At 59.7% G+C, this 19,036-nt stretch overlaps 1 protein-coding gene across 1 annotated transcript; it reads left to right on the top strand.

Moving 5' to 3' along the window:
• The first annotated feature begins 216 nt into the window (after positions 1-216).
• Positions 217-17,650, top strand: TMPRSS3 (transmembrane serine protease 3). The gene is made up of 12 exons (XM_039857514.1): positions 217-343; positions 799-931; positions 5,287-5,397; positions 6,231-6,347; positions 6,689-6,812; positions 9,136-9,261; positions 10,333-10,376; positions 11,006-11,171; positions 11,894-12,063; positions 13,863-13,958; positions 16,354-16,496; positions 17,135-17,650. Exons 2-12 carry the CDS (start codon positions 838-840, stop codon positions 17,369-17,371), a joined length of 1,428 nt encoding a protein of 475 aa, XP_039713448.1. The 5' UTR covers positions 217-343; positions 799-837; the 3' UTR covers positions 17,372-17,650.
• Positions 17,651-19,036: the final 1,386 nt, after the last annotated feature.

The raw sequence follows: 19,036 nt of genomic DNA, 5'->3' as shown, positions 1-19,036 counted from the left end.
CTGGGACCCGGCACCAATCCCCTGCTCCCTCCGCCCCCCGTAGAGCTACTGGGACAGACTTCCAAGGGCTCCGGCCTTTGCGCTTTGGCCTTGCGATTGTGGAAATGCTCTCGGAGGACACAGAGCCCCAGTGTAGCTCTGGCGCCTGCCAGCGGTCCCCAGCCGCTCCTCCCTGGCCTGTGAGCAGCGGGGTGGGGGTGGGGTACCTGAGAGCCGGGAGAGGACACTTTCATTCTTAATCAGGTCACGCCTGGGAGAGCCAGGAAAGAGTTGTGTTTACGGGAAGCTACAAACACTGTGGGCGAGTGTCCCCTGCCTGACATTTTGGGGGCGCGGACCTTATGTGAGTATCGAGTCTCCTTATGTGTAGGGTGACCATATCACATGCCCCGGCAGAGGGTCGTGTCTGTGTGGGGCAAACGGCAATGATGGGAAGAGAAGGAACGTGCTTTGAATGTAATTCACCTTCTGAAAAACGATGATGCAGTAACTTCTAAACGGTAAACTGGCCGTCTCTAAAGATGTGTCCTCAGTTGATTTTAAGATGGATCAGACATTGGGAAAGCCATTATTTTAGCAGAATTAAGTTCATTGTTTTTCGTTAACTCTAGAAGTTTCTCTGTTATCTGCCGAGGCTCCGAAAACAATGCGTTCTCACGGGACAAATAGTTCTGATTAATCGGTATTGAATTCGCATTACGTGGCTCGTCAGATTTCAAAGATTTAACACGACAAAGATGCATTTGATGCTGACGCTATAAATAGGGGCACAAACGCTTTCTGTTCTTCCCGGCGAAGGAGGCGGAGGCGGACCTCAGAGGCCCTGAAATCGTCACCATGGGAGAGAACGACCCGCCCGCGGCCGAAGCCCCCTTCTCCTTCAGATCGCTCTTTGGCCTTGACGATTTGAAAATAAGTCCTGTTGCTCCAGGTAGGTGGAACCAGGTGTGGTTTCCGCCCCCCTCCCGCCCCCCATCTAGATGACAAATGGGGCCGAGTGTCCCTCTGGGGAAATAGCTCACGAGAAGCCGTCACGCTCACAAGCCGGACGCCTGTGACCCCCTGGCTCAGAATCCCGCAGAGCAGGGGCATCGGAGGGGTCCTTTTGTCTGGCCCTGTGCCGACTCCCTGGATATAGGTGCTTCTATTCTCTGGATGGAAGTTTCCAGAAGTTGAGGCTCCAACGGCCCCTGGGAGTTAGGGGTCAGATCCTGGCCGGGAAGTCTCTGAGCCTTCCAGGAAGACCTGAGAACCTATGCTTACCGGCCTTTCCAGAAAACCTAAAATAAGCCGGACGGCACCGAAGGTATTAGATGCCTAGATTAAAACCCAGTAGTAGGTGACGGAGTTGCTCCCAGCATCCAAGGAGGGGAAGCGAGTTTTGTAAACGGGTCACAGACACTCGGAGGAACAGTGACTCCGCAATGCCTGTGGACTAGGACCTTTTGGCAAGTCTACCAGGACTTGTCAAGGTGAACCGTGGCTAGCCGGTCCCGGAGGCGGTCGGGGCCTGGAAGAGGGACACCTGGGGCTCTGGCCGAGGTTCCAGGAAGCGTGGAGTGGGGGCCGGTGGGGGGTGTGGAGAGGGTGGGAGGCGGGAGGAGAGGTTTCAAGTCCAAGAGAAGACATGCAATTTAAAAACGTGACCCCGAAATCAACATAAATGTAAAGTTTAAAAGTACCCTGCAGCCACCGGATCCCCCAGATTCCCCCGTCATCATATCTGCCTTCGCTCTCTCCCTGTCCCCTCCCATAGGCTGCCTGCATTCCCGCTGCAGATAGAGACTGAGTCGTTACAGACAGAGACGCGTTTTCCCGTGTGCCACTGGGTCGTTACAGACAGAGACACGTTTTCCCGTGTGCCACTGGGTCGTTATAAATGCATCTTTTATGGCATCGCCACATTCCAGCAAGCAGACACGTAATTTACATAGCCATTAAATCATTTGACGTGTCATTGTTTCTAATATTTTTAATGTAATCACATAAACATGAATGGCACTATATTCCTCTGTGCGAATTTTTGATGATTTCTTCATGATTAATTCCTAGTAGTGGGAAGAACGAGAGCTTTTGAAAACTTTTCTTTTTAAATAAAATAATGTATTGTTCATCATAGAAATTTAGAAAATACGATCAAAAAGATTTTTAAAAATTGCCCACGATTTTACCACTACCCAGAGATAACCCTATCGGCACTTTATATGGACTTTCTTGCCTTTGTCTTATCAAAGTATCTATAGTTCCCTTTGGAATGACATGCATTAGTTGGACTATTTTGAAGCTTTTCTTTTTAACTAAACAATATCATGTTCATCTTTTCATGGCATTAGATGATTAACTATTCTTCAGGGGTTGGCACGCTACGGCCCATGGGCCAAATCTGGCCCACTGCCTGTGTTTATAAATAAAGTTTTATTGAAACACAGACACATCCGTGTATTCACACTTGTCTATGACAGCTTCGATGCCATTAGTAGAGCTGAGTAGTTATAAAGTTTAAAATATGCACTGTCTTGTCCTTTCTTGAAAATGTTTGCTGACCCCCTTTATTATTTAACTATTCTCTATACCATTTGTTGTCACCCGTTCCTTCCGTTGGTCATTTAGGCTGTTTCCTGTGCATCAATATTTTAATGCCGCTCTTCTAAGTCCCCTTGTAGGTAGAAATTTGTGTACATCTACGACAACATCTTAGGATAGATTCCTAGAAGTGGAATTGCTAGGTTAAAAATCCCGTCTGTTTTTAAGCTTTTGGTACGTAATTCAAATGTGACTCTCCAAAAGTTTACACGATGCGTATGCCAACTGACTATGGGTGGAGGTCCGTTTCCTTTCTCTGTGGACTGCAGTGGGAATGATGACGATGCTGACGATGCTGACGGTGACGGTGATGATGGTGGTGACGATGGTGATGTGGTGACGGTGATGACCGTGGTGACGGTGACGACGATGATGATGTCATTGCGAACGTGCTATGAAGTTATGTCTAATTTACGGCTTCCCCATCTCTGGGAGAGCGAAGGTTCTTTTGTGCTTGCTTATCACTTGCATTCCTCCTTGGCCGAGACCCTAAGCATCTCGTCTTTACTGCGGGCACGCCCTCAGAGACAGCCCGAGGAGGGAGGGGGCCACGGCAGTGCCCGCGGGGGCCACCAACACACACGCTCTACCTGAACAACAGTCTTTGACTCTACAGTGAGGACTTATTTCTTAAATCTGGCTCAGATAGTGAACAGCTGGAAAGGGGAGAGGTCATTCTTGGGGTTCCTGCCGCTTTAAAGTGTGCATGCCGGGCGGACTTCTCCGCCGGGGGCGTTCTTGGTGCAGGCTTCCGAGGGGTGACAAGCATGGCCAGAGGTGTCAGCTCGGCTCACTCAAGACCACGCGCTGGTTGCCCTGCGAGGAACTGGTCTCTAACCCTGAGATAAAAACCTCCTTCATTATCATCATTCATTCATTCGTTCATTCATTCGTTCTACTAACACTTATCAAGGACTGCCAGGCACCAGGTGCTGGGAACGCATCCACGAGCAAAGCACTGGCCCAGGCTAAGCGAGGAGCTGGCCGTCTGCCTCTCCTTTCTCGCTGTGTTGGTCTCGGTCACGGGGGGCTGTGTGCTGCTGGGTTCCCCAACTTCCCTTCACGTCTTCCCTTTCCCTCCCATTCCGCCTCTTCCCAGAGGGCGACGTTGTGGGCTTAGAAGGGTGGAGGGACAGGTCCTTCTGGTTCTTCCTTGGGAACGTCTCTGCTCAAAACCTCGGAGCCCGGGCGGAGCGAGGTGGGGCAGTCTCTGTCCTGAGTGATGGTGTGACTCTTGGAAGGCGTCCTCCCCTCTGTCCATCCCCACCTTCCTAATTTTAAGTGAAAACAACATAGGCATAGATGTTTTTTCAGGATCGATGAGATAATTTGCAAGAAATGGCCCGTTCTTTGAAGAGCGAAGGGTGCTGATGGAAATTCTCCTGGTTGTACTTTTGGGTATTTGAATGCTTTTCCTGTCTCCCTGGTTCTTCATTTGAAAACTGGGAAGGGTCTGTGGCTTCACCCTCCTCACGAGCTAGCGAGTCCGCCTGCCACGGTTCCATGGGTGCCGGCAGAAGACACGAGACTCCGGGTCAGTCAGAAAGGACGTTGTTGCTCACAGCATGAGAGCCACGCAGACCCTGTGCGCGTCAGTTACCCTTGCCCGCCAGATCCCGTGGAGGTGACCTGTGGCAGCCCAGGTGTGCGTTGCACACACAGCAGATCTGCATTACAGCCGAGGAACCCCCAGCTAAGGGAAACCGGAATCTTAATAGTGGGCCACGAGCAGACCTGTACAAAATTTTCCCCAAAGGAAGACATTATATTTATTAAGTCGAACAGTAAATAAACCTGCCCCTTGCTCTGGAACAAGACACTATCTCTGTCTTCTAAGGCTGTTTGCTCTGCCAACATCTTCTGAAAGATGGAACCGAGGCCACCGGGGTCTCTGTGCACAAGACTCATGGAACACAGTCGGCTATGTCACCTGGTGACCCCTTCAGAGGTCCCAGCTCTCCCTCTCCTCACAGTGCCCCATCCGACGTGTCGCTGGCTTCTGTTGGAAACGTCGTCACGAGCCGGTGTCTCCTTCCTCTCTTCGTTAGCTTCCTGGGCCCACAGAGACGAAGTGCCACAACGAGGTAGCTTAAAACAGCAGAGGTCACCATTCCGGAGGCCAGAAGTCCGAAACCAGGGTGTGGACAGGGCCCTGCTCCCTCTGAAATCTGCAGGGGACCCATCCGTGACTCGCCCTGGCTCCTGGTGGTTTGCCGGCGATCTTTGGCATTCCTTGGCCTATAGATGCATCACCCGCGTCTCTACCGTCATTGTCACCCAGCCTCTCCCTGTGTCTCTTCATGTCACATTCTTTCTCTGTGTGTCTGTCTCTGTGTCCACGTTCCCCCTTTGTGTGAGGACCCGTCGCATTAGGGCCTACACTGGAACTTCATCACCTCGGTAAACACGCTATTTCTAAATCAGGTGACAGTCTGCGGGTCTAGTGGTGAGAACTTCAACACATCTTTTTGGGGGATGCCATTCAACACATGACACCATGCTCCCCGAACTCAGGATGGACAGACATGGGCCAGCACCAGAGAGGGCGGGGCTGAACTTCCGGAGAACGCGCCCCTGGTCGGTGCCCTTTCTCTAGATGAAGACGACTTTCTTTGGGCTGGAGCAGCCGAATCTTAAGCTCCTCTTTGCCGAAGTTTGCCGTGCTGTGGCTTCTTGCTCTGCCCTGCGCCTTCTGCTTTTCAGATGCAGACGCGGTGGCTGCCCAGATCCTGTCGCTGCTGCCGCTGAAGTTCTTCCCAGTCATCGTCATCGGGGTCATCGCACTGATCTTAGCTCTGGCCATTGGTCTGGGCGGTGAGTACGATTCATTATTTAGTAGGCTCTCAACTGCCTCTCCAGGCACTTAAACTTTCATGAGCCCCCAGCCTTAACTGTACCGGAGGTGAGCATCTCCTGAGTCGGCCGACTTTGAATTTCATTTACCTGCGTGAATGTAAAGCCAACTTGGGGCCCAGAAGGGGCCGTTGGCCAGGCTCGGGGCTTTGTCACCACAGAAGCTGCCCAGTTAGAAGTCTCCAAAGGCAGCTGGTGAAATAGAATCCCGAGGGCAGGAGCGGGGAGCGGGGCTGGGTGGACGAGACAAGGAGGCCACTCATGCGAGGCCAAGCACGTCTGCTCTTTTTCAAAGACGGTGCCTGTGGCTTTTGAGAAAGTGAGTCGTGTGGATGGTCTCTGATAGGGAACAGTTTCCCATTTTCTCTTTCAAATGACCGATCACAGGCCCGTTTAAGTCCCCACCCGCTCGGCCGTGTGGCCCACAGCGCCTTCACTTGTTGCCCAGAGTCAGAGACAGCAGGGGGGAGACAGATTGGGGTGAGAGCCCTCAGCCAGGCCACCTCGCTCGGCCGGCTCTGCTGGTCCGCCACAGTCATGCTCTCTCTCTTGACCTTGAGCCCTCCGGCGTCTAAATTCATCTTGGTCATGGCTCAAGGCCATGTAGCGGGGCCAAGTGGGGTACGGCAGCCCCACCCCCTGGAATTTGGAACAGAAACTGGGCTGGGAGACAGAGGCGCGTTTCAACGCAGGCTCGGCTGTTGACGGCCGGCCAGGGCCCCGTGGCAGGTGGCCAGCGGCGGGCGCTGCCCGGGTCGGGGCCTCCGCTAATGCTCGCCCCCTCCGGCCCTCAGTCCACTTCGACTGCTCGGGGAAGTACCGGTGCCGGTCGTCTTTCAAGTGCATCGATTTGACAGCCCGGTGCGACGGGGTCTTCCACTGCAAGGACGGGGAGGACGAGTTCCGATGCGGTAAGACGCGGAGCAGCCAGCCCGGCCGCCCGGCCCTTCCCGCCCGCGGGTGCTGCTGGCGAGTCAGGGCCTCCCCTGCGGTCCGGCCGGCCTCGCCCCAGGAGCCCCCGGGCCGGCCTGAGGGAGGGGCGCCCCGCAGAGCTTGGACTCGCTTGGGGAGGCCCCGTGAGTGAGAAGAAGAGCCCCCCCAAGGGAGCTTGGGGCCCAGACAGTGGCGGGGCCCTGGGGTGGGGGCCCCACGGGCCAGGAGCAGCTCAGATCCGGCCGGGAGGGGTCTGCGCCGGCTGCAGAGGAGTCTGTGGCCGCAGGCGCTAACGACCGCTGTGCCTGGGCGCCCCCAGTCCGCGTGAGCGGTCAGGGCGGCGTGCTCCAGGTGTTCACAGACGCCGCCTGGAGGACCGTGTGCGCTGACGACTGGAAGGGCCACCACGCCAGCGTCGCCTGTGCCCAGCTGGGGTTTCCAAGGTAACAGAAAGGGACTTCCCACGGTGGGCAAAACGCCAGCGGTGACCACGGTGAAGCAAGACAAGGGCCGCTGAGCGGGGCGCGTGCACACCGGGCGCAGCACGCCCGGCCACCGCTCCGGGTCATGTGGGGAGTGGCACGTTTGGTGTGTCCCAGGGCACACTCACATGCAAACACGCAGTGAACAGCTTCAGAACTGAATGAACCCCAAGTTCCTCAGGCCACAGCCCCGCCCCGCGGGTCACGGCTCATCCGGGCACGCTCCCCCAGGGCCCCAGAGAACCCGATGTGAAAAGTTAGCCGTTTGGTGAAAGCGCAATTATTCAGCGGTTGCCCAGCAGCGTGTCAAAGACAGAACCGTAGCGGAGTCTTCGCCGGTCAGCCTCTGCCGTGGCGGTGTGACCTCGTCTGCTGCTGGCGGTGTGACCTCGTCTGCCGTGGCTGTGTGACTTCTTGCAGCGGGTGACACGTGTCCGCCCTAGTTCTGTGCCCTCTGCTCTCCTCCCGCTCCTCTCGTTCCCAACACCTGCCATCTTCCACGAGAGGCCACGGTGTCACCCTCCCCTCTTTGCTCATGTTCCTGGGTTCAAAGCAGGAAGGCTTCTGCTTCCATATGCCTCGCAGGACATGAGCGCGGGGCCAGGGTGGACGTGGACGCGCACCCCGCTCGTACCTCAGGAAGCCGGTCAGGCCATTCAAGCCCCGCTGCTCTGAGCCCTCAGACTTGATGCTTTTATTCTTAGTGCCCGTCTCCGCAGCCGGTGACACCTCACGGGCCGTCCAGCCTGCGTCCCTGCTCCAGGGGGTTCTAGAATCAGCCACGAGTCCCGCTCAGCAGTTCACACACCACACGCACACACAATACGCACCACACCACACCCACGGTACACACCACGCACATCAGACACGTACCACACCCCCCCCACATATTACACATGCACACACATCGCATTTCACACACGTGCACACACGCACGCACACGCACACTGAAAGCTCCCGTCGGGACTTACGCCCCCCAGGCCCTTCCCCAGACTCACTGGGCAGCCTTCCCTGCTCCGTCCTGCAGGACTCCGTGGCCCGTGCCGGGCCTCTGGCGGGCCGGTGCCCCCGACCCTGAGCCAGCGCCCTCGGGGGAGTCTGTCCCTCGGCCTCGCCCGTCTCCCCACCGTGGGCTTTGCTTTCCTTCCCTGTGTGCTGCTTCCATATTTGTCTGTTTATTCTTCCTGCTCTTTCTGGAAAGTCCTCCTCTGCTCCGTGTCTCCTGTGTCAGACGCCTGGGACTAAGGAAGGACAGGCTGTCAAGCGGGCCACCCGGGTTCCCGTCCCAGCGCACACGTGATGGCTCGTGCCCCAGAAATCAAGGATCTTAACAGCACCCGCTTTTGAGGGTCTGCATGAGGTTCGAGAGACCTCGGGGCATGCAGAAGCGCCCTGGGCCCGCGAATGCCCGGTCAGGGTCTGTGGCCGTGCTGGTCACTTCACCTGGGGACTTCGGCGACCTGCGGGGTCCCGGCTGCAGCATCGGGGCGTCCGGCGTCGCCCGCTCCGCCTGCCCGCCCCGCCGTGGGGATGAGCAATGCCGGGCGGGTCGCTGCGGTGACCCCTCCTTACTCTTCCTCAGAGCTCGGACTTGACCCAACCTGGCGTCGTAGCGAGCGCGGCAGGCCAGCTGCTTCGCCCGGCGTCCGTCCCGGGGGAGAGGGCGGAGTGGACGCTCGCGCTGCCTCCCGTCCCGCGTCTCTTCAAACGCCGGGTCCTTCTCTCCTCGTACCTTCTCCGCCATTGGTCTCCAGCCCCGTTTCCCGACGCTCCGAGCGCGGGCTCGCTCTGGGCGCCCCCGACTTTCTCCTTTCTGTGCTCGTCTCTCTCCACCGGGAACCCACGCGGCTCTGGGCACATAGGAGAGTCTCCCCCAGCCCGTCGTTCCAGGGGCGCTCAGCTCCCAGCTTGGGTGCCCGTCCGAAAGCACCGCCTGGTTCTGTATTCTGTGCCCTCCTGGGTTTGCTTCAGGCCCAGCGGAGGTCAGTTCATCGGAATGTGTCAGGGGGCCACCCAGCCCCGCCAGGAAGTGGCCCTCCCACCTGGTGCCTGGAGCCTGTGCTGCGAGGATGGGGCCCTGGGGTTCGGGCCAGAGTCGGGGCCACTGTCCCCGACTCTGCCAGGGCTGAGGCGCCTTGATGAATTAGCGAGAGGAAACCACTGGCGGTTTGGGGGGCACAGTGACATCCCCCCGCAGACGTCACCTGCGGTGCTGCGACCCGGGGGTTCGGTCTGACGTGCGGCCCGTCCCACACCCCGGGTCTGTGGTGCCGTGTGCTTGCAGTTACGTCGGCTCGGACGCCCTCAGAGTGGACGCGCTCGAGGAGCAGTTCCGCGAGGCCTTCGTTTCCGTCAATCACCTCTTGCCGGACGACAAAGTGACGGCTCTGCACCACTCGGTGTACGTGAGGTAAGGGCCGGACGGGGCTGCCGGCGGCTCATGCTGTCACCTGCTGCGTCTGTAAAGCTGGGTGCAGCTCCCCAAGGACACAGAGGCACGCACGTGTTTTCTCCCAGTGCAATGCGGGGCCTGGGGCGGGGCACGCCGGCCGGTGCGGGAACCTGGCCTCTGGCCTCAAACGGCAAGTGGCCGACAGGGACAGGGGGGTGGGAACGAAACAGGAGGAAGGAATCAGGACAGGAGCGTGGGCCGCTTTGCTCGCGACCCCTTTCACGCGCACTGCTTCATTCCGTAATTTCCCCAGCGACTCATGGGGAAGGTGCGACGTGGCGTCCTTACATGACAGTCAGGTCCCCGAAGCCCAGAGGGCTCACCTGCCTGGCGAGGGGAGACGCGGTCGGGTGTTGTGTTCCATGCGTGTTTCCGGAACCTCGAACCGAGCCCCGCGAGTGTGTTCTCTGCTCTGGGGAGGAACAGCTTGTCAGCCTGTCCGCCCTGCAGCCGACAGCCACCCCCGGCCCGCGTGCAGTCCACAGGGATGGCTCATTTCATGGCACGGCTGGGGCTCTGAAGGCAGGAAAACTTGCGGAGGGACCGGGGTGGATCGTGAGAAAAGCGGGTGCCCGGCTCCCACTCGCGTGGGGGGCGCGTGTCACATCTCTGCTCCGGGAGGGGTCCTCTCCCAGGCGCGTGTGTCCCAGGCTGCAAGGACTCGTGCCGGCAGAGCCTGCCATCCGTCCGACGGGCACTCCGTGTCCCCCAGGGGCCGGCGAAGAACATTGACACACAAATGACACCAGCACGTGCTTCTGTAACGTAGCTCGTTACAGATCTGTTATCATCAGCTACACGAAGCTCAGAAACACTCATCGCATACGCTGTCATTCACAACTGCTTTTATAGCTGCTGTGACTTCGGGCTCGTGGTTTTGTGACATAGACTAAAATTATAACTAAAATTATCATCTGTGTTTAAGAGGGGGCGAAGAGTTTATTCTTCTTTTACCACAAGATGCAGTTTTTAAAAGTGTCCGTTTCACGGGCCTCAGCATTCACTAAGCCCACCCTCTTTCCGCCTTAGGGAGGGGTGCGCCTCGGGTCATGTGGTCACCTTGAAGTGCACAGGTAAGAGTCTTAGGAATTCGGAGAGAAGCAGCAGGAGCTCCCTCACACACTGCTGCCCCCCCTCCTCCAGCTGCCAGGGGCCCCTCCCTCTGTGGACCCCACTTGGTGGAGGCCGGAGCAGGTCAGCCCTGTGTCGCCTGTCGGCGGGGTGGCAGCCCAGACTGACTGCTCAGCAGAGCAGCAGACAGGACCACGGTGCGTGATGTCCTGTCACTCCGTGGTGGCTCCAGGGGCCTGACTTTTTCCTCCTCCGCCCCCTCGTGGGGAAAGTGGGCCCGGGCTTCCCAGTGCCCCTGACAGGTGGCCCTGGCTCCTGGCGGCAGTGGGGTGGGGTGTTCCCGCTGCAGGGGCTGGGTCTGGAGAAGCCAGGCAGGTGCAGTAGGTGAGGGGGGCCTGCGGAGGGGCCCCCTGTTCCTGGTGGCTGTCGTCCAGGGGCGTGGGCCTCTCAGAGCGGGCGCTGCCAGCATTGGGGTGTTCACTCTGTTGGGTTCTTCCCGGTGCACCCCACAACATTCCTGCCATCCCACGCCTCGGGGGACCTGCCCCATCCCTGTCCCTCGGCCGTGGGCTCCGTCGGGGAGAGGAGAGGTCGGTGCGATCGGCGCCCAGCGGCTCTTCTCCCCCCGCAGCCTGCGGCCTGAGGACGGGCTTCAGCACGCGCATCGTGGGCGGGAACACGTCCTCGCTCGCCCAGTGGCCCTGGCAGGCCAGCCTTCAGTTCCAGGGCTACCACTTGTGCGGCGGCTCCGTAATCACGCCCCTGTGGGTGGTCACCGCTGCCCACTGTGTGTACGAGTGAGTATGGTCAGCCACCCTCCGCAGACGCGTGCAGCCCGGGGCGCGTTGGGATGGGACGGGTTTGGGTGGTCAGCAGCGGGCCCAGAAAGCGGGCAAACCGACCAGATCGTCACAGGTAACATCCGCGGGCAGGCATGTTCCTGCCTCGCCGTGGGTCCATCGCCGTCGGCTGGTGCACCTGGGACCTGCAGCTCTTACAGAAAAGGCAGAGGAGGGAGGATGCTTCGGGCAGAAGGGAGGATGCTTCAGGCAGGAGGGAGGATGCTTCGGGCAGGACGGATGCTTCAGGCAGGACGGAACTGCCAGTATAAGGGCCTCCGGCCTCCCTCCAGGGACCACGTCGTTGCCACCAGGGCGAGAGGCGGAGCAGGGTGTGCGGGGACACCGAGTCTCCCCAGAGCAGGCTCTCTCGGGGGAGGTTAGCAGAGAAGACCACAGAAAATAGCCCCCGGCTCCGTTAGTTTTGCCTCCCTCTGTTCCGGCGGCCGTCTGATGGACCATGGGCCCTGAGGGTCCCCTTGCGGTCAGCAAAATGGAGCTCAGATCTCAAACGCCATGACGTCCCCAGAGGCGCGGGGCATGGGGGCTGACGGCGGTCGGATCACAGGGTGTGGGACGCCTGCCGTCTCCCTGGGGCTGGGGCTGGGGCTGGGGCACGTGGGGTCGCGGAGTAAAGTGGTCGGGTTCCCTCGCTTCACCCCTCGGTCTTCTCGTCGCAGCCTGTACCTCCCCAAGTCGTGGACCATTCAGGTGGGCCTCGTTTCCCTGCTGGACAGTCCGGCCCCCTCCCACCTGGTGGAGAAAATTCTCTACCACAGCAAGTACAAGCCGAAGAGGCTCGGCAATGACATCGCGCTCATGAAGCTGGCGGGGCCCCTCTCCTTCAATGGTGGGTCTGCTGTCCTTGCCGCTCCGTCTCTGCCACCTGTGTCCAGAGAGTCCGTAATTGCTCGCTGCAGCGTTTCCCGTTGGCTGCTTCACGGTCCTCGTCAGACAGTGCCAACGTCCGGGTCACTTCTGGGTTGGCGCCAGTCGATTCTCTTCCCAGTAAAGTGGTGATTTTCCTGGCTCTTGGTCTGACGAAAAGTTTTCAGTCGTATTTGGACACGGGCCACTCTGTAGGGAGATGCTGGGTCCTTCACACGCCTTCGAGTTTGGTAGGTGCTCCCCCAGCTCAGGGTCGCTGGGCAAGTCTCGCTCTGCTTCTGTGGGCCGTGGTTCCGATGATTATTTTCTTTCAGAGCCTTTTGGTTCTACTTTGGTCAACGTGGTTTGTCTGGTGCCACTGGGCTCCCACCGGTGCCACTTTCTTCCTGCTGGTGCCACCTGGAGACGAAAGGGACTTTCCCAAGCCAGGCCACCTGGTGCCTCTAGTGGGTGGAAGGGGGTTTCTGGCCTGTGGGGACAAAGAGCTTTTCTCTGTCTGATGTTGGCTGTGGTGAGGTCCTCCACCAGCCCCAGTATCTCAATTTCGGCCAAGAAAGCGAGCTCCCCAGGCCGGCCAGCTGGTTGTGGCGGGGTCCTCCCTGTGGCCATTTCTTTATGAGCGGGCAGAGGCAGGGCACTGTCACCTCCCTGAAGTACTCAGAAACATTCTCTCCCAACCAGCTGCTGAGATCAGCGGTCTCTGTTTTGCCATAAGAAATGTCAAGACCTGATCTCTAGAGGTTACAGAAATGCCAAAAAAGCCACAGCGGATAGAACTTTCAAACTTTTCACGGATGCGAACAAAGCATTATGAGTCTAGTTCTAAATAAATTACAGCCTCTGCTCCTTCCCAAGGTCACGGGTGGCTCGGAGAGCAGGCAGAGCGTGGCACACACGGCCCCACGTCGTGGGGCAGAATCCTGGCACGAGACCAGCAGCAGATCTGGCCTGGCCTGGCGGTCGTCACTGCGTTTACCACAGGGCACAGGGTGCACGTGATGCTCTGCACGTGACGCTCTGTAACTAATATTTCTAGAGAAACAAAGAGATCGTGACGGTGGTTGACTATTATTAACGATACTTGTACTTTGATAAAAATTAAAATAAACCCTCCCCTTAATCTTTTTCCACCTTTCCGTTATCGTCTTACCCAGCGAAGCTTAGCATATCTCAGAACGTACTCACGCGAAGGCCCCATGAAGCCCGTGACACTGACCTCAGGGAAGGGCTTGTGTGACACGGCCCACGTGGACAGGCAACACGGTTGCCTCCAGGTGTGCCAGAGCGACATGAATGTTCATGGAGGGACATTCTGTAAAGCAGCGAGTCCATGGTCTGGACCAGGAGTGGGCAAACTATGGCCCACGGGCCAGATCTGAGCCTTTGCCTGTGTTTGTAAATAAAGATTTATTGGAACACGGCCAGACCACGTGCTTACTCTTGCCTGTGGCTGCCTTCCTGCTACTGTGGCACAGTTGAGTGGCTGCAGTGGAGACCACATGGCCTGCCAAGCCGAAAACATCTACCGTTGGGCTCTGCACAGAACATGGGCCGACCCCTGGCCTAGACCCCCTGACGTTGCTGGCCTGGGGTTGCTTTAATGTGTTAGGGCTCTGGTGGGGGAGGGCCCTGCTCTGCGCTCACAGCTTTCAGATGGCCAACGGCCTGGCCCTTCCTTGGGAGCCCACCTGCCCCCCTCAGAGAGGTGAGCGCTGGTTCCACCGCTTCAGTTGAGTTGATGGTTGTTTCTTCTTTAAACAGAGATGATTCAACCAGTTTGTCTGCCCAATTCCGAAGAGAATTTTCCTGATGGAAAAGTGTGCTGGACGTCAGGATGGGGGGCCACCGAGGAAGGAGGTCAGTGGCCCTAAGTCCAGATTCTGAGTCCGAGGAGCCCAGAGCTGAGGGCCCGGGGCGGACGTGCACAGCGACGGGTTCCCCCTACACTGCCCTGGTGTGAGGCTCCCGCGGGACAGCCACGCGCCCCCGTCACGGGGTGCGGGTCGAATGCTCCAACAAACACGCAGTCAGCGAGTAGTCGTGGGTCGCGAGTCACGGTTCCATTTGTCTTGGGACGTGAACACGCAGACTTTCTCAGGGGAGACATAAGTCATGAACTGTGGACACATCTGGACGGAGGGACCGTCGCCTGCCCAGGCGCCTCTCCTTCCTCCTCCTCCGCCTTCTCCTCCCGCCTGATAACTAAGCCCCCAGTGCCCTGCAGAGACCCCTCCCGAGGTTTACTCGGAAGTCAGAGGTTTGTAACTGAGGAGGAGGTTTTGTCTTGTGTGCCTCTGGGAGATGCGTTATTTCATCCTACAAAGATGAAGCAGAAAACGCAGACGGGCTGGACTTTATTGCTATAATCGCGTAGAACCAGTGATGTTAACAGGAGCACACGCGAGTGAAGCCTGTGCCGTCCGCGTGGAGCACGCTGTGGTCACAGGTCTCGGGGTTCCCATCGCCTGCTTCCCCCGTTAGGGAAGAGCATCGCTTCCTGGGGCTGCTGTAACAGACGGCCACAGACGGACATTTACTGCCTCTCAGACTGAGGCCAGGAGTGTGAAAACAAGGTTCTGTAGCCGGGGTCCCCTCGGGAGGGTCTGAGGGAGAATCCGCCGGCCTCGGCCTTCCCCGGGGTCTGGGGCTCCGGCTGTCCTTGCCGTCCCTTGGAGTGCAGATGCAGCCCTGCGGTCTCTGTCTCCATCATCACGTCTCTGCCTCAGATCCACCCCTCTCATGTCTGTCTCTTATGAGGACAGTGGCCTTTGGAGTCAAGGTGTCCTGACCCATAATGCTCTGGCCTTGAGATTCCTACTTTAATTACACCTGCAAGGACCCTGTTCCAAATAAGGTCACGTTCTAAGGTTGCTGGCGGACACGTCTGGGGGAGGGGCGCGCCATTGCCCGCAACGCTGTCTGCTCCTCTCAGCAGCCCCTGGGGGGCGGAGGGGGCATTATTTCCGTGCCCGGTGTTAGGGGCAAAGAGACATGGGAAAGGGGGCACTGACCCCTTAATCAGGAGCACAGGATCAGGTGGTGGGAGGTCTGGGGTGCGCAACGCTCCCTGCCCACATTCCCGCCCACGTCCCCCACCCACACCCCGATCCTTGCTGTTGTCATGAACTTGAGAGTGCCCGGAGAGGGGCTGCTTGGGGGTCTTCATGGGTCCTTGGGAGTGAGTAGGGACAGGCACAGGCTTGGCCGGAGCTCACGGCCAGGTGGCGCGCACTGCAGGGCTGGCGGACCTGTGAGCAGACTGGAGAAGCCTGTGCAGAACGCAGGCGTCGCGCACACCCACACAAGAGCTGGACGGGGCGCGAGGACTGGAGGCCCCTCCCCCGCCACCGTGGGCACGCGCTGGAGGGGGGAGGGCGGGCGCCCCGCGTCAGGCCTCCAGGACACCACGATAACCCCGGCACGAGCCGGGCGAGTCAGAGGGTGCTGGTCACGTTGGCCTGGTGGCGAGGCTGACCCACGGCAGATGTGTCACCTTCCTGTCGCGTGACCCCAGACTCAGCAGCTAAAACGGCACAGAGGCCTCACCTCCCGCATGGAGCCCGGAAGCCCCGGATCAGTCTCAGCGGGCTGCAGTCGAGATGCCAAGGGGGCGGGTTCCGTCTGGGGGCTCCGGGGGTCTGTCCCTCGCCTTGCCCAGCATCTCGCGGCGCCACACCCAGGCTTGCGGCCCCTCCTCCGTCTTCACAGCCAGCGACACAGCACCTGCAGCCGCTCTGCCCTCTGGCCTCGGCTTTTGTCCCCTTGGACCCTTGTGATTACATTTGGGGTCCACTCATAACCCGGATGACGCCCCCACCTCAGGGTCCTATTGCATCTGCAAGTCTCTTGTGCCGCGTAGAGTGACACAGTCGTAGGTCCCGGGGATGGGAGTGCCACCAGAAAACTGTGTGTGGCCTTCGTGAGCCTCGGCTTTGCCCCTGTGACCTGGTTGCTCTGGGAGCGAAACAGGCTGGTGCGGATCAGGCGCTTGGCCCAGGACGGGCCCTGGGGAGGTCCATGGGGGCGACTTTCATCCCCACCTTCTCCCCAGCTGGTCCCCTTAGGGAAGTGGGCGGCTCCGGCCTGAAGCAGCAGAGCCTGCTTGGCCTGTCATGGGGCGAGTCCCAGGGCTGCCTGGTGCTCCACGCGGACCCCGGCCGCCCCCCTGTGGGCGTGGCCTCCTCCGCCCGGATGTCAGACTCCCCCTCACTGCACGCCCCCATGGACCTCCCCACCCCCCGCTCTGACGCAGGTGACGCCTCCGCGGTCCTCAACCACGCAGCCGTGCCTTTGATCTCCAACAAGCTCTGCAACCACAGGGACGTGTACGGTGGCATCATCTCGCCCTCCATGCTCTGCGCCGGCTACCTGAAAGGCGGCGTGGACAGCTGCCAGGTAGGGGCCCGCGCCCGCCTCCGGGGGCCACCGCCGTGGGCCAGGCGCGGCTCTGGCATGGCGCCCCAGCCCGTGGGATGGGCCACCGCCAGCACTTCCCTGTGACGGGCTGAAAAGCAAATTTACAGGGCGTGGGGAAGTTTGCTCAAGATAGCACCCCCTTTCCTGGCAGGCGCTCCCACCCTGCCTGGGTGCCGGGAGGGAGGGGCCTGCAGGACCGGCAGCACCAGTCCTGGTTCTCAGAGTCTGCAGGGGGCAAAGCGCAGTGGGACCTGGCGACCGTGGGGCTCAGTGGGCCAAAGCCACAGTGGGCCAGACTCCAACACTGCCCGGTCGGGAGGTCAGCGGAAGCGCCCTGCTGGGCAGACCCTCCTCCCCCTGAGAGCACTCACGGGGCTACATGCGGTGCCTGACCTCGTGGGTTCACGGTGTCTGGGCCCTGGCAAGGAGACCTGTGTGTGTGTGTGTGGGGGGGATGTCACCCAGGGAGAAAGGACCCCGCTGTCGGGAAGGCCCAGTCAGTCCCCCAAGGGCTGCGGGCGAGCGCAGAGTCATCCTCGCGCCCCGTTTTGTGAGCCCCGCACTAGGACGAGGGGCAGTCCGTTCTGTCGCCCATAGTCTGTCCCTTGGCCGCCTAGGGAGACAGCGGGGGACCCCTGGTGTGTCAGGAGAGGAGGGTGTGGAAGTTGGTGGGAGCCACGAGCTTCGGCATCGGCTGCGCGGACGTGAACAAGCCGGGGGTCTACACGCGCGTCACCGCCTTCCTGGACTGGATTCACGAGCAGATGGAGGTGGGTGCGGCGCCCGCGCACTCATGCCGCCCGCGCGGTCCACCTCCGGCCACCCCAGGCCTGCCGTACAGAGCCAGGGACTGACCGACGGCTGTCCATTCCGCAGGCGGCGACCTTGAGGCCCCTGGGTGTCGGATGTGAGCGGACTAATCTCTTGTGCGAGGCCCGGTGCGGGTGCCGGGTGCGGCCCTGGCGGGGCGGGGCACACGTGCCAAGTGGGGAAAGGAGGCGGCGCAGCGCAGATGGGGCCTTGCGCATGCGTGGGGTAGAGGGTGGCCGAGCGGAGACCAGTGCGAGGGGTCTGGACCTTGCCAGGAGCCGGGGACGGAGAGGCTCTGATCAGGAGGGGCTTGGGCAGCTCTGTGCTTGAAGCGAGGGGAGAGGAATCTCAGGAGTAAGAGGCAGCGGGAGTGGGTGAGGAGGAAGGCAGGTCAGTGATGCTGGCTTGCAGGGACTATACTGCGATGGGCAGGGGGAGCCCTGGAGAGGGCGGGGAGGAAGCATGGGACACGCAGGGAAAGAGAAAGGCGCCACATCTGGCTCCAGGCCCCAGTGCCATGGTCTGAAGGACAGGTGGTGACGCCCGCCGCCCTCCTCCCCCGGGAAGCAGGCGGAAGGCTGCGGGAGGTGATTCCTGCCAGACAGGAACTTCGTGGACACCCAGCAAATACTTGCTGGCTTCATCTCTGACTCTGAGCTCCACGTTACACCTTGGGTCAGTTTCAAAGACCTCTTTTATTTTTTAATTGAGGTAACATTTACATAACATAAAACGAACCATTTTACAGTGACCAGTCTAGTGGCGTTGAGCTCCGTTCATAGCGTGTGCAGACACACTGAACCCACAAGGTCAAGGCACCAGCCCCTCTGCCGAATTCCTACCATTTTCATCATCCGGAAATAAAAGCCCGCTAAGCCGCTGGCCGCCCTTCCTCCTCCGCGGCCTCCCGCACCCAGTAATCTGCTTCTGTCCAGGGGACCAAAGACCTTTCAGAGGCTCCTTCTCGTGAGATCCATCAAACTCCCGATGGGCCTCGGACGTGAGAGTCCAGGTCTTCCTGGTGGACTTTTTGCTTAGACGAGAAGCTAGGTGATGGAGCCTGGCCGGAACCCCCGCCTGCTCTCGAGCAGCAGTGTGTCCTTTGCGGGTGCCGCTAGTTCCCCCGCAGTGTCCAGCTGGTGGCTCATGGCGAGGCAGCAAGTGCTGGGAGACAGGCCCGCCAGGAAGCGCCTCCTGGGCGCACTGTGTCCCTAATCAGTCCAGCCCAGCGCCAAGCTCCTCGGCACCAAGTTCAGCCCAAAGCCATCAACCTCTTAGCTGGCATCAAGGAATAGACTTTGAATGAGCAGGCTTCTCGCGGCAGTGGCCGCCGATGGCCGGTGAGCAGGACTGGATGTGGCCGCCGTGTGCACACGGGGTAGGAGGGCGGGAGGGGAGGAGGGGACCGGATTTGCCCACAGCCACGGAGGCTGGGGGTCCATGTGACCGAGCCACTCATCAGGAAGGTCGGGCTTGAAACAGGCGTGCGTGGAGGAAACCAACTCCTGGCCGTCGAGCTGTCGGGGAGGGCGGGGGCGGGCGGGGGCGATTCCAGAGTCACGCTGGGAGCCTGCTAATGACGTCTCGGCCCCTTCCCCTCAGCGCCACGCTGGCCGGCCGGCCCTAGGACCCTCCCCGTGTGAGAGGTGAGGGGGCCCACTGGAGGCCCGGAGCTACCACCGGCAGAGTGTGACTGCAGCCCGGGCACA

The sequence above is a fragment of the Pteropus medius genome, unplaced genomic scaffold (assembly GCF_902729225.1).
Source record: "Pteropus medius unplaced genomic scaffold, Ma_sr-lr_union100, whole genome shotgun sequence".
NCBI classification, from domain to species: Eukaryota; Metazoa; Chordata; class Mammalia; order Chiroptera; family Pteropodidae; genus Pteropus; species Pteropus medius.
Note: the sequence above shows the minus strand (reverse complement) of the source record. Positions and strands in the feature narration are given on the sequence as shown.

What these genes read in the sequence shown, in the direction of transcription:
- TMPRSS3 (XM_039857514.1), top strand. Translation starts at nt 838, where the DNA reads ATGGGAGAGAACGACCCGCCCGCGGCCGAAGCCCCCTTCTCCTTCAGA. An exon ending in TCTGGCCATTGGTCTGGGCG is followed by an intron (nt 5,398 to 6,230) that starts GTGAGTACGATT and finishes TCCGGCCCTCAG; the next exon opens with TCCACTTCGACTGCTCGGGG. An exon ending in GCGGCGTGGACAGCTGCCAG is followed by an intron (nt 16,497 to 17,134) that starts GTAGGGGCCCGC and finishes TTGGCCGCCTAG; the next exon opens with GGAGACAGCGGGGGACCCCT.